We start from the raw sequence: 27707 nt of genomic DNA, 5'->3' as shown, positions 1-27707 counted from the left end.
GGGGGCATTATGTGCAGCTAATCCATCGATTTCAGCAGAACAATTGCTTGCTTAGCTGACTGGCTGTTTTTTTTTCATTGTGCAGCCAACAGAGCTACCTGTTGCTTGTCATAGAGAGGAGTCACAGGCAGCAAAGCAACCCCAATGGTTACAGACAGGAGAGCAACGCCTTGCTCCACTGCTATTACTTGATGCAGGACATGTGCATGGCCAAGATCAAACCCCTGTGCAAAACACCCCACCGGGATGATCAATGGCGTTACCCAAACAAGCACACCACCCACACTCATTTGGGCAAGAGGAAGGTTGGAATGCTGCCCACACCAGCGGGGATGCTCTAACAGGTAAGTCTACAATCAAGGATATGAGTCAGCCAATGAGAAAGTAAAGCTCTAAGAGGCTAAGTAACTGGTGGCCATTGCCCTATATGGATACATCAAGCATGTTAGGAAACCAACATGCTTTTGAGAAGGGAGATGTAGGATAAAAAGATAGAGATATGGAGACAGTGAGATGGGGGAGCAGGGAGACACAGGAAGAGTAAAGGGATAGTGCTTCCCCGAGCAAATCACAACTTCAAAGAAATACCTATTTTAACCAACCTAAGCAAATAAATAACTTTTTTTAAATACACAGGCCACCAACCTGGTGGCCTGACATCAGAATCAATGTAAACATAAACCCCATAATACCCAGTGCGGGCTCCTCCGCTAAGGAGAAGGCGCTTCGCCTCACTGCTTACGGCAGTGACAATAAAGGAAAAATAATAGGATTATAACTAGTTTTAATTATCATTTTATTTGTTCCTGCTGCGGCTTGGCGGGTGGGGCTGGCCTCCTTTACTCTAGGACCAGGGGAGGAGTAGTGGCACCCTCCTAAGTGCGCAATGACTGTTTGCCCAGCCCTCTTGGGCCGGCCAAACAGTCATGCGCATTTTGCATGTTCTCCATGTATGCTGCATTTCAGCCTGAGTGGAGAACATGCCCAGGTCCCCATTCCCTAGCTGAGCGCCAAACCACGGCGCTCAGATCGATAACAACACTGCTTCCAAGTTTCTGCAGAGCAGAGGGACAACTAAGAGAATTGGCAAGGAGCAAAGGTAAGTTATTTTTTGCTTTACTTTACCCCCTTCCCCTTCCTCGCCCCCGCCTTGCCAACCCCGATCCGTGCCTGCCGCCACTGATAATACCCACTGACAGGAACAGCCCATTAACACTTAGCAAAGAACAGTCCTTGTGGTGACACTCAGGTGAACCCTTAACCACTGCCAAACAAGTTTTCCACTAAAGGCCCCATAGGTCCAAGTAACTGGTAGAAAGTAACAAAACACATTTAAAACTGGAAGTATTGGCAGATAACAAGCTGCCTAGAATCGAAAGACTTACTTGCAAATGTGCCAATGCAGACATAAGTCTCCTGATCATTGACATTTTAGGTCACATCTACAGACAGCTTTTAGCGGTTGCTGAAAAACATATTTTGGAATATACCAAAACCCAGAGATGGCTTTGGGCCATTGATTACTAGTAGTTGGCTTTCTTGTCACTCATTTACTGGCTTCTTATTCACTGGATTTCGTTCCTCTTCTGCGTTTGTCCCTTTCTTGGAGGATATGATTGGATGGCTTGTATCCTTTCACTGCTCACTCTCAGGGAATTACTTGTTTTTTTTCTTTCAGCACTATATTTTTTTGCTCTGTTCACCCGTACTCTGCTGTTTCGCCCCTCACATATGTACTCAATCCATGCACTCCACGTTATTTTCCTCTCCTCTACTTCCAGTTTATTCATGGCTTCCCCCACACCTCAGAGGCTTTGTTTTTTAAAATATTTTTTTCACCCAGCTCGAAGCGCCTCTAGTGTTCACCTGTCAACTTCTCATTGCTCCACCTCATGTAGACTTTTCCCTATGCACTCCTACGTTGCTCCACCACCCTCCTGTTGCGTTCTTTTAAAAGAAAATGCTCATCTTTAAATTATTCAGAGGGCTTGGTAGCTGCTATTTGCTGCCACGCTGCTCCTATTTCGAATATTGAAATTGAAATTGAAATTGAAAGGCTCTTATATAGCGCATGGCTACTCGGAAGCATCCCAGCGCTTGATGTTAAATAGAAGGGTGATGCAGAAATTGAGAGATGGAGAAGGCTGGTCTATGGCCTAGGAAACAATGCTGTTTTTAGCTGTTTTCGGAACGCCAGCAGGCTGGGTTCTAAGCGAAGTGATAGCGGAAGGGCATTCCACAGCTTTGCTGCATTTCGGGAGAAAAGGCGATCCCCAGATCGGGCTTTGTTGGTCCTGGGTGTTATAAGGAGATTTTGTTGGTTAGAGCGAAGGTGCCTGGATGGAATGTATGGTCTGATCATATCCTTCAGGATGGGGGGGCCGTTCCCATAGAAAATTGCAAAAATGTACATTACTTTGTTTTATTTATTACTGCAAAATTGGAGTCTGCCATCTTAGAATGGTAAATAAAAAAATAAAATGGCAACCACATCATGTCGGATGCACATGCATGAGTAGTGATGCATGTGGGTGCATTCTACAACAAACTAGGCCAGCTTCATCATTATGGCGTTTAGGTCGAGCCAAGAGCAGCGCATGCGCTGCTTGCTCGACTTTTAGTAAGGGGTAAAAAAAAGTGCTACCAGATGCTGCCATGGCCGGCTTAGAGCTTGAGTGCATGTGCGCAGGCACGCGCTTTACGTGCCTCTCTCCGCGCTTCAATTCCCTCCCCCCTTGCATGACTTTTTCCACAGATCGCGTCACTCTGCAGCACAGACTTCACTGCCACGGCACCTCGCGTGTGTCTCCTGTACATCTTTTCCAAATCCATGCCTTCACTACATTACTTTGACATGTTTGTTTACCATTTCATCCACTTTCTGTACCATCCTTAAAGTGGATTTATAGAGACCTCCTAGCTGACGCAAAATCAAACAATACAAACAAAATTGCAAGGGGGCAGGCAGCAATGTCTCGTGAAAGTCCAAAGCGCCGTCTTGGAAACAAAGCGATGCCAGTGTCTTCACGCGAGCCACTTCCGCGGGCGTTTTACACGTTCACACGCTGCCCGAGTCATATTTGTTCAGGCTGGCTCCTGGCGGCAGCAACTGTTTAGATGTGTCGTCGGGCGGGCGCCCTTCCTCTCTGCCTCGGAGGGCGGCGGTGCCCCGAGCCTGTTCCAGCCAGTCTCCTCAGCCAGTCCGCTCCGGGGGAGACGTGCCTGCAAGTCCCTCAACTCCCGTGGGCCGCCGGTGGGCCTGCTCGAGGACAAAGATCGGCTGCCCTTTCCTTGTAAGGAGGCTTCCTCGTCTGCTGTTCACTTGCATCGACTAGCTTCAATGAACGACCGCCCCAAAACGAATACACGCTTATTTATATATTCAAAGTGCTGTAGCAGACTCGGATTACGTTATGAGAGAGCACTTTATTTCTCCAAGAACAACTGCTACCTTTTGCCAAATGAACCAATACATACTAATGTTATGTTATGTTATGCGTTTTTATTAGGCGCACAGATGCTCCAGCAAAGGAGTGTCCTGGCGCCCGACAAGGCAGCTGCACAACACAACGAAACAATAAAACAGACAAATTTAAACTAAGGGAATAAAAAAGTTTTCACCGCACGGCGAAAGGAGAGCAGATCCCTAAGGGCACGAATCGCCGGGGGAAGGGAATTCCAAAGCACCGCCGCACGGACTTGAAAGGAGCGCCCGCCGGCCCTGCTCCGCTTGAAGCGCGGGACAACAGCCAGTTCTAAATCAGCAGATCTTAAAGCTCGGGCTGGAATGTAATGGGCCAAAAGTGTAGCAAGAATCATAGCTGGGGACCCCTTCAGAATTTTATAGGCGACACAGAGGACCTTAAACTGGATCCGCTGAGCCACCGGGAGCCAGCGCAATGAACGCAGAGTACTAGAGGTGGGGCACGATCTAGGCAGTCCTACCACCGATCTTGCTGCGGCATTCTGGATCCGTTGCAGGCGTCCAATCTCTGCCTGGTTCAGGCCTACCAATAGGGAGCTCGCATAATCCAGCCTAGAGATGACAGTGGCTTGGATCATGAGTTGCCTAGTGGAGGCATCAAAGAACTTGAGCACCGGACGGAGCCCGCGCAGGATACCAAAGCAACAGGCCGCCGTACGTTTGGTGTGACAGGCAAACGTAAGGGAAGGGTCCAGCCAGACTCCGAGGTTTTTAAGCTCGGCGACTGGGATGGGAGTAGGGCCCAGATCCCCTGGCCACCATCTCTCTCCCCAAAGTTCCGGTTGTTTGCCAAAAATCATGACCTCGGTCTTACTAGCGTTCAGCTGGAGACAGTTGGACGTCATCCAGCCGGCGACCGCCCGCAGTCCTTGTTGGAACCTGGGGGCATCGACATCGGCATCCCCGCTGATCGTGACCGCTAGCTGGGTATCATCGGCGTATGACACCATTGTCATACCCCATTGCCTGACAACCTCAGCTAGCGGCCTTACGTAAAGATTGAACAACGTAGGACTCAGCGAGGAGCCTTGGGGGACCCCCAGGCCCAGCGGATGGTAATTGGACTGGTACGGCGGGACGGTCACGCTAAAGGCCCGATTGGCTAAAAAGGACCGGAACCATTGGAGAGCGATGCCGGTGACACCAACCTCCTCTAAACGACGCAGAAGGATCGGGTGCGATACGGTATCAAAGGCGGCGCTCAGATCTAATAGCACCAGCGCCGCCGTTTGCCCCGCATCGAGCACGGAGCGAAGATGCTCCACCATATATAGCAGAGCCGTCTCCGTGCTGTGACCGGCCCTGAACCCATTCTGCGTCATATCGAGGACATCAGCATGAAGTAGATGTTCCGAGAGGACCGCGTTGACATGCACCTCAGTCACCTTAGCAGGCCACGGTAAGAGTGAGATTGGTCGATAACTCTCGGGCTTACTACCATCCAAGTTAGGTTTCTTAAGAATAGGACGGACCATGGCTCGTTTCCACTTCAGTGGGACTACGCCGGATGTAAGCGACGTATTGATCAAAGAGCATAGTGGTGAGGTGTCATGTACCGCTAAGTCTTTGAACACAGCTGGGCAAAGCGGATCCGCTGGGGACCCCGACTTCACTTGATGAGCCAATTTGTCGAGGCTTTCAGGTGTTAAAGTAGGAAAAGAATGCAACTCCTCTGATGTTAACGGCTTGAGAGGTGGATTAGCCGAAGGAGTAGCCACCGGAAAAGCCCGATAGATGGCATTGACCTTTTCCAGAAAGAAATCCGCCAATTTTTCACAGTGCTCAACAGAGCTCTGGTGGATCGTAGTTACCTTTTTGGCAGTAAGATCTTTCAACACCTTAAAGATAGCCTTAGACGGGTTAGAACTGGTCCTGAATTGTGCGGCATAGAAGGCGGCGCGGGTTCTGCACACTGCCCGGTGATATAGTTTCACCGTGGACAAGTACAGAACTTTCTTCACGCTATTATAGGATTTGCGCCAGGCCCGCTCTGCACGCCTACAAGAAACAGATATTTTATGTTGCATACATGTATAGAGTGCTATAACCCTTCAGATGCAACCAAGCACTCGGTAAGAGTTAACTTACAAAGTGTGGGTTATTATTAGGGAGAGATGCTTGGGTTGTCCGCATCTAACTATATCTGCGCTCAGCCCTTCACCAATCCCTTGAAGATATGCAAGTTTGGGGGTTTAATATCCTTGTTTCGAAAGCTGAAAATTGCAACAGTGCAGTAAGCCATTCACATCAGAGTTTAAACAACGGTAGAAAACTCACACGCATGTACGTCAATCCCAAGGATAGAAAAGCTGCTTATGTGCAGATCATTAACTCTCAGAATGCCACTGAATATCAGATTAATTGTTCTAATGTCTTGGAAAGTCGCACATTATTGACTGGATAGTCGAGAAAGGACATGCAACAACTTTTTACCACACAGGAGTCCGGAGGAGTAAGTACAATTAAGGGCCTCCAAAGAACCCGTCGTGTTCAGCTGCTGACTGTGCAAAACCAATTGCAATACAGCTCACACACGCTACAAAGCCACTAAGGAGTTAGTGTTTATTCAACAACTTCTAAACCTTAAGGGTGATTAGCCAGGCTTAGTTTTATCTACATGCGTCCTAAGCTCTATTTGCAATGGAGGCACTCTAGTTGTAGGGAATCCTGGCTGTACCATGTTCCTTGCCGGTCTTCAGGACCATCAACAAATCTACCCCGGCCTGCTTCAATGACCTCTTGTGTGTGCACTTTGGAGAAGCAACCAGAGCAGAAACAAGAATGTTTCAACCTCATTATCTAGGACCTACCTACTCACCCCAAACTGACATGCTGATGCTCAAAACACCACCAACCCTATTTTCTAAAATATGTTTCCTACAGACGCAAAGCAGAGGTATTGCTTTACTTAATCTGGCCCACTGAGAACAAGACCCAAGGGAGTTGGTACCCACAGCACGGCGGGAATATATCCTCTTTGCAACCCATTGCACATCGCTGGATATTTCAGTGCATACTCCAGTATTAGCAAAGACAAATCAGGCAACATTAAATGAAAACAAAACCAACAAAGGAGCTAACCACAGATGTTCTGAATGTGCCCACCCAGTGAAAAGCAACAGCTTAGAAAGATCCCTAAACCCCTAGTCATAGCCACTAACCCAGTTAGGACCTACACACTCTAGCACATATATATCCACCAACAAGCAGTTGTTTAGAGTTGTGCAAGTGACTTACACAGAAAGTAATATTTAAATGTACATAGATAGTAAAAGTGTCATTAAGATAAATATTATAACACCATAGAATAATAGCCAGTAACTGGAAGTGGCCACAAGAATATAGATCTACACTTCTAGAGTGTACTGTAGGTAGCCACAACACCGACTATGAATACATTAGCAGCTCTAGCCCCTAGTTATAACTCACAATATGTTCATGTAAGACCTTACCATCTAGGCTGACAGGAAATAGATGCCCAATACACTGGATATATACTACAGCATAAATCCATTACAAAATGACCAGAGGTGCTACACAAAGGCAAACAAAATGTTCAAAATTAGCATATCCCTCGGATAAGGTTGAGCAACATAGGACAAATACAAAGGCTCAGCCAATAGGTCTCGCCTTTGGGACCTTATAAGTGTTTATCCATGAAACACTTGATGTTGTTGCAACAAGGATATTGTGCTGGATAATGCAAATGCTACTTACCAGTATGCATCTGTTCTTGGCATGTAGGGCTGCTGACATTCATATCTGTGCATAGATCGCCGCCTAGTGTTGGGTCCGGATGATTGCACATTGTTGTCCTGGAAGAGTCTTCGAAGTATCACGAGATAGGTGGCTCCTCCCCTGGACTACAGTGCGCATGGGCATCGCCTCCATCCCCAGATTGTTTTTAGCCATTGGCAGAGATGGAGTGAAGTATGTGAGTGATGACCATGCTATGAGCATATATATATATGAATACTGCAGCTGCTACAGGCGCCGGGGAGGAGGGTGGGCGATATGAATGTCAGCAGCCCTACATGCCAAGAACAGATGCATACTGGTAAGTAGCATTTGCAGTTCGAGGCATGTGGGCTGCTGAATTCATATCTGTGCATAGAATACATAGCAGTCCCTCCATTAGCGGCGGCCGCCCGTGCCAGCTGCAGCAGTCTGAAAAAGTGTTTTGAGAACAGCCTGACCAACAGCTGCCTGCTGTTTGGAGTGCACGTCTACACAGTAATGTTTAGTGAAAGTATGTGTGGTAGACCATGTGGCTGCTCTACAAATATCTTCTAAGGGAATGTTACCTAGGAAAGCCATAGAGGCCCCCAACTTCCTGGTGGAGTGGGCTCTTGGTGGGATAGTGAGAGTGCGTTTAGCTTTAGCGTAACAGATTTGAATGCATTTCACGATCCACCTAGCGATCCCAGCTTTGGAGATAGCGTTTCCCTTGTGGTGTGTGGCAAAAGCAACGAAAAGCTGCTTGGTTTTGCGAAAATCTTTTGTCCTGTCCACGTAGTACATCAAGGCTCTCTTAACGTCAAGGGTGTGGAGCATCCGCTCCGCCAGCGTCTCTGGGTTTTGGAAAAACACCGGCAACTCAATTGTCTGGTTTATATGGAATTGAGATACAACCTTGGGTAAGAATTTAGGGTTAGTGCGGAGCACAACCCTGTTAGCATGCACTTGGAAGAAAGGTTCTTGGATGGTGAGCGCCTGCAACTCGCTAACCCTCTGTAGCGATGTAATTGCTACTAAGAAAGCAACCTTCCAAGTCAGAAACTGAAGCTCACAAGAGTGCAGTGGCTCGAAGGGAGGACCCATCAGTCTTGTAAGAACCACAAAGAGGTTCCATTCTGGAGCTGGTGGGGTCCTTGGTGGAATGACGCTTGAGTCCTTCCAGAAAAGCCTTGATAGCAGGGACCTTAAAAAGTGACAGGTGTTGCCTATTCTGGAGGTATGCTGCCATAGCAGACAGGTGAATGCGGATGGAAGAGTACGCCAAATTGCATTGATACAGGTGGAACAGGTAACAAATGATGTTTTGAATGGAAGCATCTAGGGGGCCAATATCGTGGTTAACACAGTAAATGACAAACCTCTTCCATTTAGCCGCATAACAAGCTCTAGTAGTGGGCTTCCTTGCCTCCCGAATGATGTTCATGCAATCGGGAGGAAGATTGAGGTAGCCAAACTCTAGACTTCAGGAGCCCGATCGCCAGGTTGAGCTGTTGCGGATCTGGGTGCTGAATGTCGCCATGGCTCTGCGTCAGAAGGCTGGGAGTGAGATGAAGCCTTTGATGCGGTACCACGGAGAGTTCCAGAAACGTGGTGTACCACGGTTGGCGAGCCCACGTTGGAGCAACCAGGATGAGAGTCATCGAGTGCTGCCTGAGCTTGCGTGCCACCAGCGGTATCAGAGGTGCTGGGGGAAAAGCGTACGCAAATCTGCCTGACCAGTTCATCCACATCGCATTGTCCTGTGATTGCGGGTGTGGGAACCTGGCGGCGAAGCTTTGGCATTTTGCGTTCTCCTTTGTGGTGAACAGGTCTATCTCTGGATGACCCCACCTTTGGAAGTACGGTTGGAGTACTGATGGATGTATCTCCCACTCGTGCATTTGATGGCTGTGCCTGCTGAGCAGGTCCGCCATCTGGTTGTCCTTGCCCGGGAGATGCTCTGCCATGAGGAAGATGTTCCTCTGAATGGCCCACTTCCACATGCTCTGAGCCAGATGAGACAGCTGCGGAGAGTGTGTGCCTCCCTGCTTCTGAATGTAGTACATGGCCGTCATGTTGTCCGTCCGGATCAACACGACTTTGTTGCACAGATGTACTTTGAACGCCTTCAAGGCCATGAAGATTGCCATCAGTTCCAACACATTGATGTGCATCTTCCTTTGCTGTAGTGTCCATAGTCCCTGCACTGTGTAGTGGAGTACATGCGCTCCCCATCCCTGGAGAGAAGCGTCTGTCGTCAGGATAATCTGTGGCACAGGCTCTTGGAATGGTCGGCCCTTGCAAAGGTTTTGTGGATTCCACCAATGCAGAGAGTTGTATGCCCGACCGCTCACCAACACTAGGTCTGTCAGTTGCCCATGAGCCCGAGTCCACTGACGTGCTAGGCACTCCAGAAGCGGACGCATATGTAGTCTCGCGTGCGGGACAATGGAGATGCAGGAGGCCATCATGCCTATCAACTGCATGAACACTTTCGCTGGAAGCGAGTGTTGGGGTCTGAATCGTTGGATCAGCGTTTGGATACTGGCGATTCTCACTGAATTTGGCTGCGCAGTGGCTGCCAGAGTGTTTATTGTCGCGCCCAGATACTGTCGCACATGGGCGGGCTGGAGATGGGATTTCGGGTAGTTCAGAGAGAATCCCAGATCGTGCAGGAGATGAATGGTGCGGGACACGTGGTCGACGCACTGCTGTTCTGTTTTTGCTTGAATGAGCCAGTCGTCCAGGTAGGGGTAGACGTGGACGTTTTGGCGTCGGAGATGCGCCGCCACAGTCGCCAGCGCCAATACCCTTGGCGCTGTGGTGACCCCGAACGGCAGAACCCTGAACTGGTAGTGCTGGTCTTGAATCGTAAATCTGAGATACTTCCTGTGGGAAGGATGCAGGGGGATATGAAAATATGCATCTTTCAGATCCAGCGTAGCCAGGAAGTCCCCCTGTTGAAGCAGAGGGAGTACCTGCTGTAACGTGAGCATATGGAAGTGCTCCGAGAGAATGTACCAGTTGAGGGGCCTGAGGTCCAGGATGGGCCTGAGGGATCCGTCCTTTTTGGGGATTAGAAAATACAGGGAGTAAACCCCTGTTCCCCTTTCTTGCAATGGAACGAGCTCTATTGGCCCTTTTTGCAGCAGGACTTGAACTTCCTGCTGCAACAAGTGCAAGTGCTCGCCGGACATAGGACGGCTCCTTGGGGGTATGTTTGGTGGAGTGGAAGTAAGTTCCAGACAGTAACCGTAGTGGATAAGAGACTTGACCCACCTGTCCGTGGTGATGGATTTCCACGCGGGCAGGAACTGCTGGAGTCTCCCCCCGACCGGTGTTGTATGGTCGGGGGGCAGTGACAAGACGTCACTGCTTGTTGGCGGTGGTGGACCTGGAGCTGTTGTTTCCACGTCCCCTGCCCTTGACGTTGTTGCCTCTGTAGCCACCTCTACCCTTGTTGGTGTACGAGGTTTGGGTGTTACTTTTATAATACTGTGTGGACTGCTATGCCTGACCCCTTGAGGTGCCCCTGGAATTGGAGCGGCGAAAGGAACGACTCCGAAACTGCTGAGACTGGAGGGCCCCCATAGACTTGGCAGTGTCTGTATCTTTTTTCATTTTTTCCAGTGTCGCATCCACCTCTGGGCCGAACAGGTGGTCAGGATTAACTGTTTGGTTCAGGATTGTTGTTTGTATATCCGGTTTGAACCCTGATATCCGAAACCAAGCATGCCTTCTAAGCAACACGCTAGTGTTGATGGCCCTGGAGGCTGTATCAGCCACGTCCAGCGCACACTTGATGGAAGCGTTTGTGATGAGCTTTCCCTCTTGAATTAACATTTCTCCTGCCTCCTTGTACTGGTCAGGCAAGTGTTGCAGCAGTGATTCTAAGGTGTCATAATGAGCCCTATCGTAGCGTGCAAGTAGGGCCTGTGTGTTTGAGATTCGCCAAATATTAGCTGCCTGTGCAGCAATCCGTTTCCCTGAGGCCTCAAATATCTTAGACTCTTTGTCTGGGGGAGGAGCGTCACCAGTGGTCTGCGAGTTCGCCCTCTTCCGAGCGTTGGATACAACCAACGAATCCAGTGGCAAGTGTCCCTTGATGTATGTTGGATCCGAGGGCGCTGCCTTATATTTCTTATCAATGCGAGGGTTAATGACACGCGCCCGGGTGGGCTCTTTGAAGACCTCCGATGCGTGCTTCAGCACTCCCTTGAGCATTGGCAGTGTCTTGACTGACTTTTCAGCCACTGAGAAAGTGTCAAATAAAAAGTCCACATCCACAGGGTCTGAGTGCAGCTCGACATCATGGTTAGCTGCAGCTCTCTCAATTAAAGCGTTGAAGGCTGCCGAGTCCTCCGTCGGTGAAGTCTTGGCCGCAAAAAGCTGCGGTTCCTGGCCCGACTGCGGGTCCTCTGGGTCGCCTCCGGCAGACCAAGGTTCATGCTCCTCCTCCGGATCCGAGTACGCCGGATAGTTGTACTCGACGTCCTCATCGTCAGCATCCCCTGCATTGGAACGCGTTGGCGAGTGTTCTAAGGCTTGTGGAGACATAGGCTCTATCGGGGCCGAAGTCCCCGCAGAGTCCCTCTTATTTTTGAGAGGAATCCGAAAATGTTCTAACACCGGCTCCGTGGTGATTTTCCTTTTGAGGAGAGACAGTTTCCCAGTATTGGCGTCGATGATGACCTCCCGACGCTCTTCTTCTGCTTCGAGGGCCCGCCTGCCCCATGCTTCGGAGCGAAAGCCTTCGGCGTCGACTTCGGCGGCAGGGTAAAGCGGATAGGCGTTTGCGCCTTCGCAGGCTTAGGCGTGTGCTTCGGCGCCACGTTTCCTGGTTCGGGAGCCATAGTGTCCTTCCGAAGCCGCTGCAGGGATTCTGCGACCTTTTTGGTTAAGGCTGGAGAGGGCTTGACTGGCTCGAGCGATCTTCCTGAGTCGGGAGTCGGTTCGGCGAAAGGCACCTTCTTCGGAGCCGACACCTCACGTTCTTTGTCCCCGAGGGCCGGCGCCGGCGGAGCCTGGGCCGCGGCGTCGCCCTGACGCTTCTTTGGAGTGGCGCCTCAGAAATGTCCGTGACCGGGCCCGGAGGCGGGGCTGTTGGACTAGTAACGACGAGGTCTTGGGTAAGGCCCGAAGGCGATCCCTCGACCTGGGCCGCATGAAGGGGGTTGACCTCTGAGTCTGTTTGGGGATGCTCTTCCTCCGAGCTATCCCCCACGGTGGCAATGGCCCTATCGTCGTCCCCTACCTCGTCGCCGGCTTCGTCAAAGTCCTCATCACCCGCGTCGTAGGCATCCCCCTCGGACGCGGGAATAGAGTCCGAAACTTGTATGGCGTCGTCGTCTTCAACAAATTCCTCGAAGATGTTGTCTGGTGGGGGCGCCGGTGTAGCCAATAACTGGGCCTGGAGTCTAGCGGCCCGACGAATCTTGAGAGTTTTCTTACACCGGAACTTCGAACATGCCATACATCTGGCTTCGTCATGGTCCGGTGACAAACATTTGTTGCACACAGGGTGCACGTCGAGGTATGAATACTTGGTGGTACACACCGGGCACCTCTTGAACGGAGTTTGTTCCATAGCTGGAGCGTAGAGTAGGCCCGTCCGCGCCGAGAGCACGCGGATGGGTAGCAAGAGTTCGGAGCTGAGAGACAGACAAGAACCCGAACGAAACGATACCGACGCTCAGCCTAAAGACCTTTTGGTCTCGAGTAGAAAAAGTTTAACAACTATCGATTCCGACAGAGGGAACCGAAACACATCCGAACCCAATGGCGGAAAAAAACAATCTGGGGATGGAGGCGATGCCCATGCGCACTGTAGTCCAGGGGAGGAGCCACCTATCTCGTGATACTTCGAAGACTCTTCCAGGACAACAATGTGCAATCATCCGGACCCAACACTAGGCGGCGATCTATGCACAGATATGAATTCAGCAGCCCACATGCCTCGAACCTAAACACTTATAAGGTCCCAAAGGCGAGACCTATTGGCTATGCCAATGCTGGTTTAATTCTGCTGATGGTGCAAAGCATCCACACAAAGCACTTCTTTCTGTCACTACTGTTCAGCACTGGCAATCGTGATTGGCAAAGCCAATAGGTCAGAAAGGCCATACCTATTGACATTTCTTGTTCCTAATGGAATCATTTGTGAGACTTTTTCTACTTTCTTCTCATCTTGTGCTTACAAGTGGATCCCTTCAGGGCAGAACTAAGCAAAAGTTTCTAATAAATCAAGAATCAGCAAACGGCTGCTAGAAAGGACAGAAAACACATACATGAAATGCAAACATTACCTCAGCATCTTCATCCAGCTGCAGCTGTTTGGCGATAGTCGCGTCATCCAGAGTCGAATCACCCGCCCCATCTATAGGCTGCAGTGACGAAAAAGAAGAAAATACAACTTAAAAATATTAAGCACATTAACAAACACAGGTGTTACCACCAAGATTATTACAATTAATGTACATCAGCTCACCGTTTCATTTACTAAAATGTTCTCCCCACAAAAAGACAACATGGTATCTTATTTATGCTCATTGCAAGCAAGATTTCATTAGTCAGCAGGTCATTTCATATTCAGCTGGGGATTTTCTGAAACCAACTTGACATTGTTGAGACATGATGTCGCACAATCGTTTTCTCATTGTTATCTAGAACAGCAATGTATATCTATATGTCAAAATGAGTAATCAGTGGATGAAGTGGCCAGAGTAGATAAACAAGGGCCTGATGAGATGTGAAAAGTTGACTATATCCTCAGGTGGAGAAGTTGCAATGTAAAAATATACGCACCTTCAAACATACATGAACCATGCCCCAATCTTTAGAATATATGTGCAAGTAAAGCATGATACCATTACCTTCCTGAAAAGACTAACAGCAAAACGCTAATGTTTTCAGTACACTATTAAGGGCTTCAAAATACTTAAAGTAAGGTATGATTATCGTGTGATAACAAGGATGCTGCTAGTGTGCTGGACGGTAAATTAATATCGTATTCATCCTATTTGTCATTTATGCCCAATTCCGTTCTAATTTGTAATGGCCAAAAACATCTTCTTAGTGCGGGTGATATCCAATCTAAGGTTATAAGCAAAGTAGCATAAAAACCAGCATTTTATTGTTACCAACAAGTTTTGCAGCATTGCCAAGATCCAGGTCAGGATAGTTCCTTCTTACCAAGCTCAAAACACAAGAAACTAAACATTAAATGGTCTGTCCGACATTCTCCTTTCACATGGATAAGACTTCTGCACTTAGCTTGGGTTCTTTCTGGCCATACTCAAAGATGTTCAGAGACTCATAATTGTTTCAGTAAGATTGTTCAACACAGGAAAATACTTTTTGTACCCAGCAACGGGACTGACAATAAAGCTGCATTATGTGCTTAAAACCTATAATTCATTTCGTAATGGGATTTTTTGTTTTCTTATCCTGGTGCTTTTAAAGGATAATGGTGAAAGAAATAAAATGGCGTTACATAAGCATTCTGTTATGCATTCTATTGAGAGATGTTCTTTCTCTCTGCTGTAAAAGTGCTCTAAAGGGCAGCGCACAGGTAGGACTAATCAGCTTTTAAGAATAATTATAGATAAAGAACTAGCAGCCCGTCTCGACCTTGTCCGGGAGCAATCATGGCTTAGGGCCCCCGCCTGCCCTGACGTAGTGCAGTATTATGGCTGTATGTTTACTTTTGGAGGCTTTTGTAACCTGCACACGTTTGTTAACCTGCACGCTCCTCACTGCCCACGTCACTTTTTGTCACCGGCAGACGTTTCTGTGACTTTTTCCTCCTGTAATGGGCTGTTTGCTACCCGCTCCACATTTCTTTTTCCGCGGCCGCTGGCGCCCTGCACACGTTTCTTAACCTGCACGCTCCTCACTGCCCATGTCCCCGCCGCCACTTTTTCCTCCTGTAATGGGCTGTTTGCTACCCACTCCACATATCTTTTTCCGCAGCCGCTGGCGCCCTGCACACGTTTCTTAACCTGCACGCTCCTCACTGCCCACGTCCTTGCCGCCGCTTTTTCCTCCGGTAATGGGCTGTTTGCTACCCGCTCCACTTACCTGCACATGTTTCTTTTTCCTGTGGCTCGCTCACCGCTCCTCTCGGCCTCCGCTTTCACCCTAGCGCTCCTCCCCGCCGCCGCTCCTCACTGCCTGCCCTCCGATCGCCGCTCATGTCCGCTGCTCCCCGCGCTAATCGTCACTGCTCCTCCCAGCGCTGTACGCCGCTCCTCCTGATGTCAGGACACTTGTCGCGGCCGGCGCTACTTTGGTGGGACTACTTTTTTTTTTAATATAACTTTTTAAATAACGTTTATTTTTAAAATGTATATAGCCTATAACCATCTACACACCCTGACGATTTCAACAGTGTATCGGGTGTGTAGATTGGCGCTGTGGTTCCCGAGTTTACCCGCCTCAAAGCCTGAAAGTTCTTGCTTTATTATAGTAGTATAGATGCACAGTAAGCTACATATACTATATGCAAGAGTTCAACAAAATGGGTAGTTTTTCTAGACGAGTCACACATACCACAAAGGACTCCCTTAACCTAAAATTACTTTAGGCTTTATGAAAAAGAACTAACATCCTCAAATTAATATAAAGTCAAAGCCTGTACAAAAAACCTACCAGGTCGCGTTTCAGTTTCTTCATGGGAGCATGAACAGCCCCCCCCCTGTCAAACCAAAACTTGGCAGATTTTTTTTTACAACATTTGGCTCCTACCTTAATGCTACATTTCCTCAATGTTCTGTTTAGCTACCGAAAATAAAAGGTGCCTAAAGGTTGCCAAGTTTGATGTGGATTAAAAAAAAAGTATTTTTTGAACCTGATGAACAACTCCCGATTGAAAACATCAGAACAGCTACTTATCTCCCTTTTTCCTTGTGAGTAAGAAGAGGGGAGTATCTTCACCTCTCGCAATTGATGTTAAAGAAAGAAGCCTCTTACCTGGCTAGTTAGGCCCAGGAAAAAGAGAGGGCTAAAACGGATTAAAAAGAGCACGGAAATAAGGAAAGCCATACATTAGCAGGAAGGTATCAGGGAGGCTTAAGAAGGAAAAGCTACTTATCAGCAACTTTTCATCTCAATTAGGGGTGACTTACAATAGAACGATCCATTCGCGACAGCCTGAAAGGCTTGTTTCTCTTCCCAAAATCAATATTTCACGCATATCAACAATGACTAAGTAAAGGGATTTCCGGCCTTTTTAAAAATGCCATTCAGAATTTTTTTTAAATCAAACCACCAACTAGATTTAATAGTTGTAACTTATGCAAACTTGGTGAGGAGAACATCATGCACCTATTTTGAGAGAGTATCCATTCTTAAAAGACATTTTAATGTTCGTGGAATAGGGAGCTGCAGGCAAGCTCCGATAGGATGCCTTCATACTGACGATATCATTTTAACTTCGGCTTTTGTAAAGTTCTTAACGCAACTGAGAATTAAGTTAGCATCAAAAACTAAAAGAAAGTTATGTAGGATGTACATAATAAGTAAATGTTATAATGAACTTGATGTCCAAATGTTTTATAATCAATTTTTATAATTGGATTTTATTAAGAATTACTGCATATATATTGTAAGGTTTTAATTAATCAAACAAACTTTCATTCATTCATTCAACTGGATTTAATAAAAACATTTCAAACTTTCTCTATGAAGGGAAATGCCGCAAATCTGCCTTGATAAGCAACCAATTATGTGTGTTCTATGTTAAAAAAGACCATTTAATAGAGAGAAAGACAGAGTATTGGTAAGAACTTTCATTCATTGGCCATTGTGTGTCATGGACACCTTTCTTCTGACCACAACAGTTTACAGCACTTGGGCAGCTCACAACAGCAATTAGATAACTTCGCTGTGAGTGATGTGCTTCTTTTGAAGGGGCAAGTAACCATCGGTATACATGGCACTTCTCTTCACTGCCAGGGACCATTAAGGCAATATGTTCTTTTTGAGGCCAAAAATATTTTTTCCATTTTTCTAATGCTTATGTTTAATAGTGCAAAAGTCAACAAAGCGTTAAAGCCAAAAGGCTGCAAGCCGACGCCAGAGAGAGTGGTTTTGCCACTGCTTGTTTAAGGTATCCTATGCGCTTTAGAAAACTGTAACAGGTCATATGTGTGTTGCCATAGATCTGCCACTAGGCCTCCTCATAATGTGCATTTGCTTGTGTGCTCTTCGTGATGAAGATGTTGCATACATTTCCTATTGCAAAACGGCTGTTTGGTCAATATGCATTTAAAGTACAACAATGATTTCTTAGAGTGGATAGTGTGTTTCTAGTTCATGCATTAGATTTATAAAGTGGGAAATGTAGGAAAAAGCACAGCAGTTTCAGGTGAATGTAAAAGGGAAATCACATGCTTCTATTCACATACCACATCATAGACTCAGAGTTAGTTTTCATCAAACTAATGTTGAAAAATCCATCAATCAGGGGGCTTATAAAGCACGCTACTCACCCGTGAGGGTCTCAAGGTGCTGGGGGGTCGGGGGTTTGCACCTCCGTATCAGTCGAATAGCCAGGTCATGAGGCACCTCTTGAAGGTGTGCAGAGTGGGGGAGCGTCTGACGTGGACTGGGAGCTCGTTGCTTTGCTGCTCTTCCGCCTGCTCTGGTTCTGCGAATGTGTGGGTCTCAGCCAGGGGGAGGTCGGCGGAGCCAAGGTTCCTTTCTGGTACGTGGAAGGAGATTCCTTTGTTGAGGTATTTGGGTCCGATGTTGTGGAGGGATTTGGAGGCATGGGAGAGTAGCTTGAAGGTCACTCTCTTCTCAAAGGGGAGCCAGTGGCGGTCTCATAGTGCTGGGTCATGTGCTCATGTCGTGGGGTTCTGAGGACGAGTCTGGCTACGGTGTTCTGTATGGTTTGGAGCTAGTGTAGCAGGGTTTTGTTGATTCCGGCGTAGAAGGCGTTGCCGTAGTCCAATCTGCTGGTTATGAGTGTGTGGGTGACTGTCTTTCTGCATTCAGCGGCGGGTTTTACCTAAAAGTCGTCCGGAGGGAGTTGAAACAGGTGGATGCGACTGCGTTGATCTGGCAGGTCAGGGTGAGTGAGGAGTCTAGGATGATGCTGAGGTTCCAGGAGTAGTCCGTCGGGGTGGGTGGGTATCTGAGGGCAGGGGGCCACCAGGAGCAGTCCCACGCAGGACAAGGACCTCTGTCTTCTCAGAGTTCATTTCAAGGCAGCTGTTGCACATCCAGGCTGCAACAACTTTCATTCCTTCTTGGAAGCGGAGTCTGGTGTCTTCGGGATTCTTCGTAAGAGAGAGGATGAGCAGGGTGTCGTTGGCGTAGGATACTATGCTGAGCCCATGCTGTCTGACGATGACCGCGAGGGGGGCCATGTAGATGTTGAAGAGCGTGAGTCTGAGCAAGGATCCTTGGGGTTATCCACAGTTGATCTCAGAAGGTTCGGAGAGGAAGGGCGAGAGTCTGATCCTTTAGGTTCCTCCGGAGAGAAAAAGGCGAAAAAGGCAGATCCAGTCAAGGGCGATTCCCTGTATACCAGCGTCATGGAGTCTGGCTGCAAGGGTCCGGTGGGAGACGGTGTCAAAGGCTGCGGAGAGGTCTAGAAGGATGAGGGCGGCAGTGTGGCCCTGGTCAAGTAGCATGCGGATGTCATCGGTGGTGGCAAGGAGGGCAGTCTGTGATTGCTACGAAATCCGGACTGGGAGGGGTCGAGGATGGCGTTCTCTTCGATGAAGGTGGTCAGGTGGGTGTTGATGAATCTCTCAGTGACTTTGGCTGCGTAGGGAAGGAGAGAGATGGGCCGGTAGTTTTTCACGTCCGTCTGGTTGGCCAAGGGTTTTTTGAGGAGGGGCTTAACCTCTGCCCACTTCCAGCCGTCCGGGAAGATGTCAGAGTCAAGGGAGGCGCTGATGGTCCGTCCTAGTTCGGGTGCTATGGCGGCGGCGGCTCTGTGGTAGATGTGCGTTAGGCAGGAGTACGTGGGGGCTCCAGAGTGGGTATTCTTCGTAGTCGTGTACTCAGTGGTGGCAGGTTTCAAATTGGTGATGGCTGGCAGGATGCCGGTGGTGGGGACGGACGCTGTGTCCGGAGTCTGTTCACTGAAGTGGTCGTTGAGGGCCTTGATTTTCAGGTGGAATTAGGAGCTGAGCTTGTTGCAGAGGTCCTTAGAAGGTGTGATGTCCGTGGCTTCGCTGGGAAGTTTGGTTAACTGCTGAATGACGTTGAAGAGTTCTTTAGCATTGCTTGCGTTCTCGATAAAGGTCAGCTTGGTAGTTCTTATTCGCTGGTGGTATTCATTCATGGCATTCCTGTAGTTGTTCTGGTCTTCGGTGGTTTTCTTGTTTCGCCAGAGTTTCTTGAGGCGTCTGCAGGAGCGCCTGGCTTCCTGGAGGTCGATAGGGAACAAGGGGGCGTTGTTTGATGAGGTGGCAGAGGGGTGTGAGCTTGTTGGCGATCTAGAGGTGTAGCTCTTCGGCTTCGGAGTTGGCATAGGTTGTAGCGGGGGGTAGTGGAGGAGGTTGGTGTTGAGGTTTTCCTCTGTGATCTTGCTCCAGTTTCATTGTGGAGGGTGAGGGGCGGGTTTGGGTGCAGAGGTGGTGGTGAAAGTGAAGTGTATGCAGTGGTGGTGTGTCCAGAGGGGCTGAATGGTGTGGCTGAAGTGGATGTGTTTCCCTCCTGCAAAGATGGGGTCCAGGGTGTGTCCGGCTCAGTGGGTAGGGGTGGTGACGAGCTGCCTCAGTCCGAGGTTGTCGAGGTTGTCAAGGAGGGTGGTGGAGTCCTGGTCGCTGCGGTTGTCGAGGTAGAAATTCAGGTGCTCGATGAGAATGTAGTCCGTGGAGGCGATGGGGTGCGGCGAGGTCGGCAATGGTGGTCCGGGGAGGTCTGTAGATGAGGGTCCCACGCATCGTGGTTCTGGGGCTGGTTTGGATCCGGAAGTAGAGGTGCCCTGTGTTGGAGAGGGGGTCGCTTGTGCTTGAGGTGGATAGTTGAAGGAAGCTCTTGTGTGCGATAGTGAGTCCCCCTCCAGGGCGGAGGGGGTGGTCCTTTCTTTGGATCTTGCATCAGTCGGGGATGGCAGTGGCGATGTCGTGGGCGGAGGTGGCGTTGGTCCAGGTTTCCATGAAGAAGGCAATGTCAGGCGAGAGGGTGTCGAGCAGGTTCCAGATCTCTACGGTGTGTCTGTGGAGGGAGCGTACATTGAGGAGGATGCACATCAGGGCTTTGGTGGTGCGGGTGTCCGTCGTGGGTTCTGTTGTCGTGGGAGAGCGGTTTATGGTGAAGAATAGTCTGCAGTGTCGGCTGGAGAACTGGCCGTGGGTGGAGTTCAGCGTCGGTCTCTGGCAGTGGTGGTCTCTGCCGGGGTGAGCGCGAGGAGGGCGGCTGCGGTGTAGCGGCGGGGAGTCGTAGAGCCAGAGTTCCTGGCAATGGCACCGATCAGGTCGTGAACGGGCGCACCAGCGGAGCGGCCGCCATAAAGTAGGGGAGCTGGGCGAAGGCTGAGCAACGGGGAGGGGCCGCAGGGGCAGCAGCAGCAGGAAACCGGCGGAGAAAAAGAAACAAGTTACTTACCTGTAACTTTAGTTCTCCAGTATTGGTAACTTTCATAGATTCCCATTGCTTGTATCATTCCCCGTCGTCGGAATGGGAGCCTCGGTAATAATATATATATATATATACCTAGGTAAATACACCCTAATAGGTGTAAAAAAGGTAAAAAATTAGGCCTAGGCCTCATTATCTTTTGCAGCCTATTGCTGTCATTATGTAAAAGGACCCAAAGTCCCCTTAGCAACCAATCAGATCAGCCTCACCCTGTAGAACCTTCCTGAGAAAGCTCAGAGCCTCAGATTTTCGTAGCCGTTGCTTTGCCACATAATCACCTAGCCCTAAAGTGAGCTTTCCCAGGGGAGGCGGGTGGGCGCATGGGAATCTATGAAAGTTACCAATACTGGAGAACTAAAGTTACAGGTAAGTAACTTGTTTCTTACTCCAGTATTGGAACTTTCATAGATTCCCATTGCTTGTATCAGAGTAGATAGCAGTTAGCATACCTCAAACATTTCGTGCACAGTATAGAATCATTATAAGCTAATGACATCACAGATTATAACAACTATAAAGCAGTAACAAAGCATAATAAACGAAATGTTTGAAAAAACAGGAGGAGGGAAGAGAGGAAAGCTCACCTCTTATTGGAAGAGATTTCTCAGGACTGCCTGTCCTACAGCCGAATCCTCCTTTGCAGCCGCCTCCAGGCAGTAATGTCTCGTGAAGGAGTGCGTACTGCTCCAGGTGGCTGCTCTGCAAATGTCCTTTATGGATACTCCAGCAAACATCGCCGCTGATGCTGAGACTGACCTTGTGGAATGTGCCTTCACCTGTCCTTGTAAAGGTTTGCCTGCCGCCTGGTGGCAGAACCGGATCGCACTAGTTATCCATCTAGATATCCCTTGTTTTGACAAAGGAAATCGTTTCCTTGGGGCTCCGAAAGCCACAAACAGTTGGGGTGTCTTTCGAAATCCAGCTGTGCGTTGTAGATAGAATTTCAAACATCTCTGAACGTCCAGAGAATGAAGTGTCCTCTCAGCCTGGGTTGAAGGCCGAGGAAAAAAGATTTCAAAATCACTGGCTCGTTAAGATGAAAGTCCGTCGGTACCTTCGGAATGAACTTGGGGTTCATCCGTAGGATAACTGTTTCATTCTTGAACTGTAAGAAGGGTTCTTTGATGGTCAAAGCCTGAAGCTCTCCTACTCTCCTTGCAGAGGTGAGTGCCAAAAGAAGCGCCACTTTCCATGATAGGAACTTCAGGTCCGCTTTATGTACTGGCTCAAATGGCGGTCTCATTAGCTGGGCCAGGACCACATTCAAGTGCCACACCGGAGGTGGGGGCCTAACTGGCGGGAAAACTCTAAACAGTCCTTTCAAGAATTGTTTGATTACTCTCGCTGATAATAGAGAGGGACCCGATCTTGTTCTCCTATACCTGGAAATAGCTGCCAAGTGGACCTTGATAGAAGCATGAGCCAGACCTGCTTGTGCCAATGAAAGAATATAAGGTAAGAGTTGATGCGGAGCTGACGAGAAAGGATGTACTTTTTCCCTCTGACACCACAAATGGAACCTCTTCCATTTCGCTCTATATGTCTTATTAGTGCTAGGGGCTCGTGCCTGTGCCAAGATGGTCCTGCATTCTTCTGGGATGTTTAAATCCTTAAACTCTCTGTATTCAGGAGCCAAGCCGCCAACTGAAGCGAGCTCGGGTTCGGGTGAAGAACTTGGCCGTTGTACATAGAGAGAAGTGTCAGCTTGGGTTGCAGATGAATGGGCGGTGTCTCTGATAGAAGAAGCAGCTCCGTGTACCAAAATTGGCGAGCCCAGGCAGGCGCTATTAGTATCATCCTGCACCTGTCCATCTTGAGTTTCTTGAGGACTCGAGGAATTAGGGGAAATGGCGGAAAGGCGTAAACAAACGCGCCTGACCAGGACATCGAAAGGGCATTCCCCAGTGACCCTCGATGGTGTTCCCTGCTTGCGTAACACCGGCATTTCTTGTTCCCCGGTGTTGCAAACAGGTTGATCGCTGGGGTCCCCCAACGGGAGAAGATGTCCTTGATCACTGCGTCCTCCAATTCCCACTCGTGCGAGACTGCTCTCAGGCGGCTTAGCGTATCTGCCTTCGTGTTGCACACTCCTGGAAGGTGTTCTGCTACGAGTGTGATGTTCTGCGCTATCGCCCATTCCCACAGTATTTGGGCTTCCTGTGAAAGCAGTGGCGATCTTGTGCCTCCCTGCTTGTTGACGTAATGCATTGCGGTGGTGTTGTCCAGGATTGCTGAATCTGTAATCCTTGGGAGGAAAGCCAACATTGCCAGTCGAATAGCTCTTAGCTCCAGAACGTTGATATGTAGACGACGTTCTTCCGGAGTCCAGTGACCACTGACCTGGAGGTCTTGCATGACCGCTCCCCAACCTTGAAGAGAAGCGTCCGTGGTAATGACCTGAGGAGCCCTTGCAGCCTTGAAACTGAGTCCCACAGTGAGGTGAGATCTTTTCATCCACCATGAAACCGACCGTTTCATCCGCTGGGTTATCGTCACCCTGTCGTCGAACGAACATTCCACTTGTCTCCACTGAAGGTCCAGCTCCTCCTGCAGGGGGCGCATTCGCAGCCTGCAATGCGGAATCAATTGAATACAGGATGAAATCGACCCTAGAAGAGATTTGTACATCCTGACCGTCATCCAACTTCTCTTTTGGCAACGGGTGGCTGACGATATGAGTTTCATCTGTCTCTCTTCCGATGGGAAGGCTTTGCACTCCTGAGTATTGAGTATCGCTCCCAAGAACTTCACCGTACTTGCAGGTTGAAGAACTGACTTTTCCTTGTTGAGTTGTAAACCCAGGTGAATAAAGAGGTTCAAGCACGTGTCCACTGCCTTTGATGCCTCTTGCAAGCTTGGGGCCTTCAGCAGCCAGTCGTCTCAGTACGGGAATACTTCCAGCGACTGTCTCCTCAGAAATGCTGCTACCGGTGCCAGCACCTTTGTGAATATCCGAGGAGCGGACTTTAATCCAAATGGGAGCACCATGAACTGGAAGTGACTCTTGCCTACTGTAAAGCGAAGGAAACGTCTGTGAGCTGGATGGATCGGGATATGAAAATAGGCATCTTCCAGGTCTAATGTTGCCATGTAGTCGCCTGGGTTCAAGAGGCGCAATATGTCCTGGAGTGAAATCATCCGAAACGATAGTTTCGTGAGATAGGTGTTGAGCTCCCTCAAGTCCAGGATAGGACGCCACTTTTGTTTTGTTTTTCGGATCAGAAAAAATCTGGAATAGAAACCTTCTCCCCTTTGTGATAGGGGAACACGCTGGATCGCCCCTTTTTGAAGCATTTGTTGAGCTTCCTCTTGAAGAAGGTTCAGATGGTTGGAAGTAGTGGCGTGGGGAGCTCTTGAAGGTGGAAAGTCCTGGAATTCTAGAGTATGCCCATTCCGGATGATATTTAATACCCACTGATCCGATGTAATCTCTTCCCAGCTGCTCAGATGTTGTGATATCCTGCCGCCCACTGGAGATCCCAGAAGCGGAGGAACAGTTGGCAGAGTCGGGAGGCCGCTATTGACGCTTGCCAGCGTCCTTGCCCTGACGCCCCTGTCGTCCACGAGCGTTCTGGCGAGAGAAAGACTGGGATTGCGACTGCCGCTGATAGTATTGATTGCCGTACTGTGGTCTGTAAGACTGCAACTGCTGTGAATATCGCTGTTGTTGATAACCTCCTCTAGGTGAAGAGAAACCTCTTCCTCGTGCTCCACGGAACGGTGTCTTTCTATATTGCAGGTTCCCCAGAGCCCTTGCTGTCTCTGTGTCCTTCTTTATACCCTGTAGGGTCTCGTCGACATGTTTCCCAAACAACATGTCCCCGTCGAAGGGCAAATCCAAAATCCTATTCTGGACCTCTGGCCGGAAGTATGTAGCTCTCAGCCATCCTTGTCGCCGAAGAACCGCTGCACTGCCTAGGGCACGGAAAGAGATGGTGGCGATGTCCATCGCGCAATCAATCATCTCTGAAGAGGAACGTTGTCCCTCTTCCAGAAGTTTCTGTGCTTCCGCCTTCTGGTCATCCGCTAGCAGATTCACATAGTGTGCCACATCACTCCACATCTGGCGGTCGTACCTTGCTAGGATCGCCAAGGCATTCGCCGCTCTGACCAGCAAGCTAGCCATCGACGAAAAACGCTTCCCAGCGTTGTCCAACCTTCTACCCTCCTTATCCGGCGGAGTCGTGAGGGTGGCCGAAGGATTCCGCGATTTCTTCTGTGCCGCCTGCGATATGACCGAGTCAGGTCTAGGTTGTCCAATCAAACAGGCGGGACTGTCATCCGGAGCTTTGTACTTTTTCTCCAAGCGCGGAAGAGTTGGAATGACCGTCGCTGGGGTCTGCATCACTTTCTTCCCTTCTTCCCATATGTGCTCCACAATGGGAATCGAGCGCACGGCCTTACGGTATGCCTCCTTGAAATCGTATAAAAAACAATCCGTAGATGTTGTAGGCATCGCTAACTTAAAGCGCGCTGTGGCTCTTTCCATCAGGCTGAAGAAACCTCCTACATCAGCCGGAGGCGAGTCGACCGGGTCTGGCACTGGTGAAGCCGGATCCGGAGCTATATACTGGTTCCATTCACTCTCCTGGTCTTGATCTTGGTTTTGCCCCGTTTCATCCTCATCCGAGGTATCCACTTGGACTTGCGGAGGATATGCCCTCTCATGGTCTTCCTGTGCAGGCCGTACTGACTGTGCTGCCACCACCTGCGGTTGAACCTGTGCTTGACCTTCCACAGGTTGCGACCCTTTCTTGCTCCTATACTCCTCCAGCATCGCCCTTAAGTCTGTCAAAAGACTCATAGGCATCGTTACCATGCCCTGCTGTGGTTGGGTATCTTGGTATGCAACCTGTCTTTCTGGCCGCTGTTCCTTCTGATAATAATATTCCTCATCCAAATCCGAATCATGGTATTTCAGATTCAATTGAGATGGACTGTAAGCATCCCCATACATCTCATTTTCCTCTTCTGAGTAGTCATCTTCATCCAACAAAAGGGGTGGAGGTAATGATGGTACTTTCCTTGGAGAAGTCATATCTGGGGTTATCCTCCTCCTTCTGCTGTTTTCTGGCGCTCCCGTCGTCAACGGCGTTGAAAACAAATCCACCGTTTCCTTGTTCTGAATCGTCGTCGACGGGACCGTCGACGAGAGTCCCTTCACCGTCGACGGCATCGTCGACGGAACCATCATCGTCGCCGGGTCCACCGTCGACGGGATCGTCGACGGCACCGTCGACGGGTTCATCGTCGACGGGCTCGTCGACGGAGCTGTCGTCGTCGACGGGCTCGTCGTCCTCGTCGACGGGATCGTCGTCATCGAGATTGCCACCGTCGACGGAATAGTCATCGTCGACGGGATGGTCTTCGTCGACGTGGTGGTAACCGTCGACGTGGTCATCGTCGACGACGCCGTCGTCGATCCGGTCTTCGTCGACGGAATCGACATCGAGGTCCTCGTCGACGCTCTCGTCGTCGTCCTCGTCGTCGCTGGGTGGCTCGTCGACGACTGAGGAGACAAAATCACCTCAGATGTTTTAGAGTCCTTTTTGACCCCTGTAGAGGCCTCTACAGTCGGTTTTTTGACGGACTTGGCTACTTTAACCTGGTGGGAAGGCCCAGCCGAGCTCTCATCCAGTTTAGCCTTTTGCACCTGCAGTGCCTGCCTTTACACTCACGTGAGGAGATTCGATAGGCCCTGGCTTGCCAGACCTATCAGAGGTCACACGCACAGCCTTTAAGGGGGGTTCAGTTGAAGTGTCCACAGACGATCCGCCCCTCTTCAATTAAGTTTTTGAAGATGTTGATCTGGCATCTTCCTCATCACCAGAAATTACTTCATCCCTCCTTTCCAACTTCCTGAGCCACAGAAGCAGCCGTCCTTCACGATCACGGAGGGTTTTAACAGACATTCTCCTGCATATACTACACTTATCAACCTTATGGTCTGGGTATAGACAGTAAATACAGTCTTGATGTTGATCCTCTGTATAAAGTCGTTTTTTGCCACAAGTGGCACAAGACCTGAAAAGGCTCTTCTTTTCCTTATCAGCCATGACAAAGCTGAAAGAAATCCTCAAAGAAAAACTGTTTAAACAGTACCTCAAGTTGAAGTTAGAGCAGAGCTCTAAGGAGACTCCCTGTCACCAACGAAGCGGTAGAAAATCTGAGGCTCTGAGCTTTCTCAGGAAGGTTCTACAGGGTGAGGCTGATCTGATTGGTTGCTAAGGGGACTTTGGGTCCTTTTACATAATGACAGCAATAGGCTGCAAAAGATAATGAGGCCTAGGCCTAATTTTTTACCTTTTTTACACCTATTAGGGTGTATTTACCTAGGTATATATATATATATATATATATTATTACCGAGGCTCCCATTCCGACGACGGGGAATGATACAAGCAATGGGAATCTATGAAAGTTCCAATACTGGAGTAAAAAAGAATAACTCTTTAAATAAAGCTTAAAAATAAACTTAAGGGGGACCAGAGAAAAGAATCCAAGAGGGCTAGAAGGGACACCATGCAGGTGAGGAGCAGCGCTGAGGCAGGAGGGTGGAAGGCAGGAGGCTGCAGGCGCGAACCCTAACCTGTAGGAGGGCTGAGCGCTGCGGCGAGGCAACGAGACTGTGGAGTTGCAGTGGAAAGAGTTAGCCCAGACCGGTGGTTAGGGTCTTACCCAGGAGAGAGAGATGCTTCAGACATTCCAGAAGGAGCAGCTACGACAGTCTGCCAAGAATGCATTCCTTCAATTGTCTAGTTCTCTTAAGAACAGGAACAAAACAAATACAAAGATTATGGGCAGGCAACGGACTTTAAAATTACTAATACGATGAGCAGGTAGGTATGCTTATGTACCAAATGTACCAAATAGGAAGCTGCTACTTTTTGCAATATCTTGGTGCGAA

General features: G+C 49.1%; 1 protein-coding gene across 1 annotated transcript in view; it reads right to left on the bottom strand.

Annotated features, from left to right (window-relative positions):
* The window catches only part of RFC1 (replication factor C subunit 1), a 742181-nt gene that overhangs the window by 455704 nt on the left and 258770 nt on the right, over positions 1-27707 (bottom strand). Inside the window, exon 6 of the mRNA XM_086963975.1 lies at positions 13507-13584. Coding sequence (XP_086820101.1) covers positions 13507-13584 — 78 coding nt within the window. The remainder of the gene's footprint in view (positions 1-13506; positions 13585-27707) is intronic.

Source organism: Lissotriton vulgaris, chromosome 3_2 (genome assembly GCF_964263255.1).
Source record: "Lissotriton vulgaris chromosome 3_2, aLisVul1.2, whole genome shotgun sequence".
NCBI classification, from domain to species: domain Eukaryota; kingdom Metazoa; phylum Chordata; class Amphibia; order Caudata; family Salamandridae; genus Lissotriton; species Lissotriton vulgaris.
Note: the sequence above shows the minus strand (reverse complement) of the source record. Positions and strands in the feature narration are given on the sequence as shown.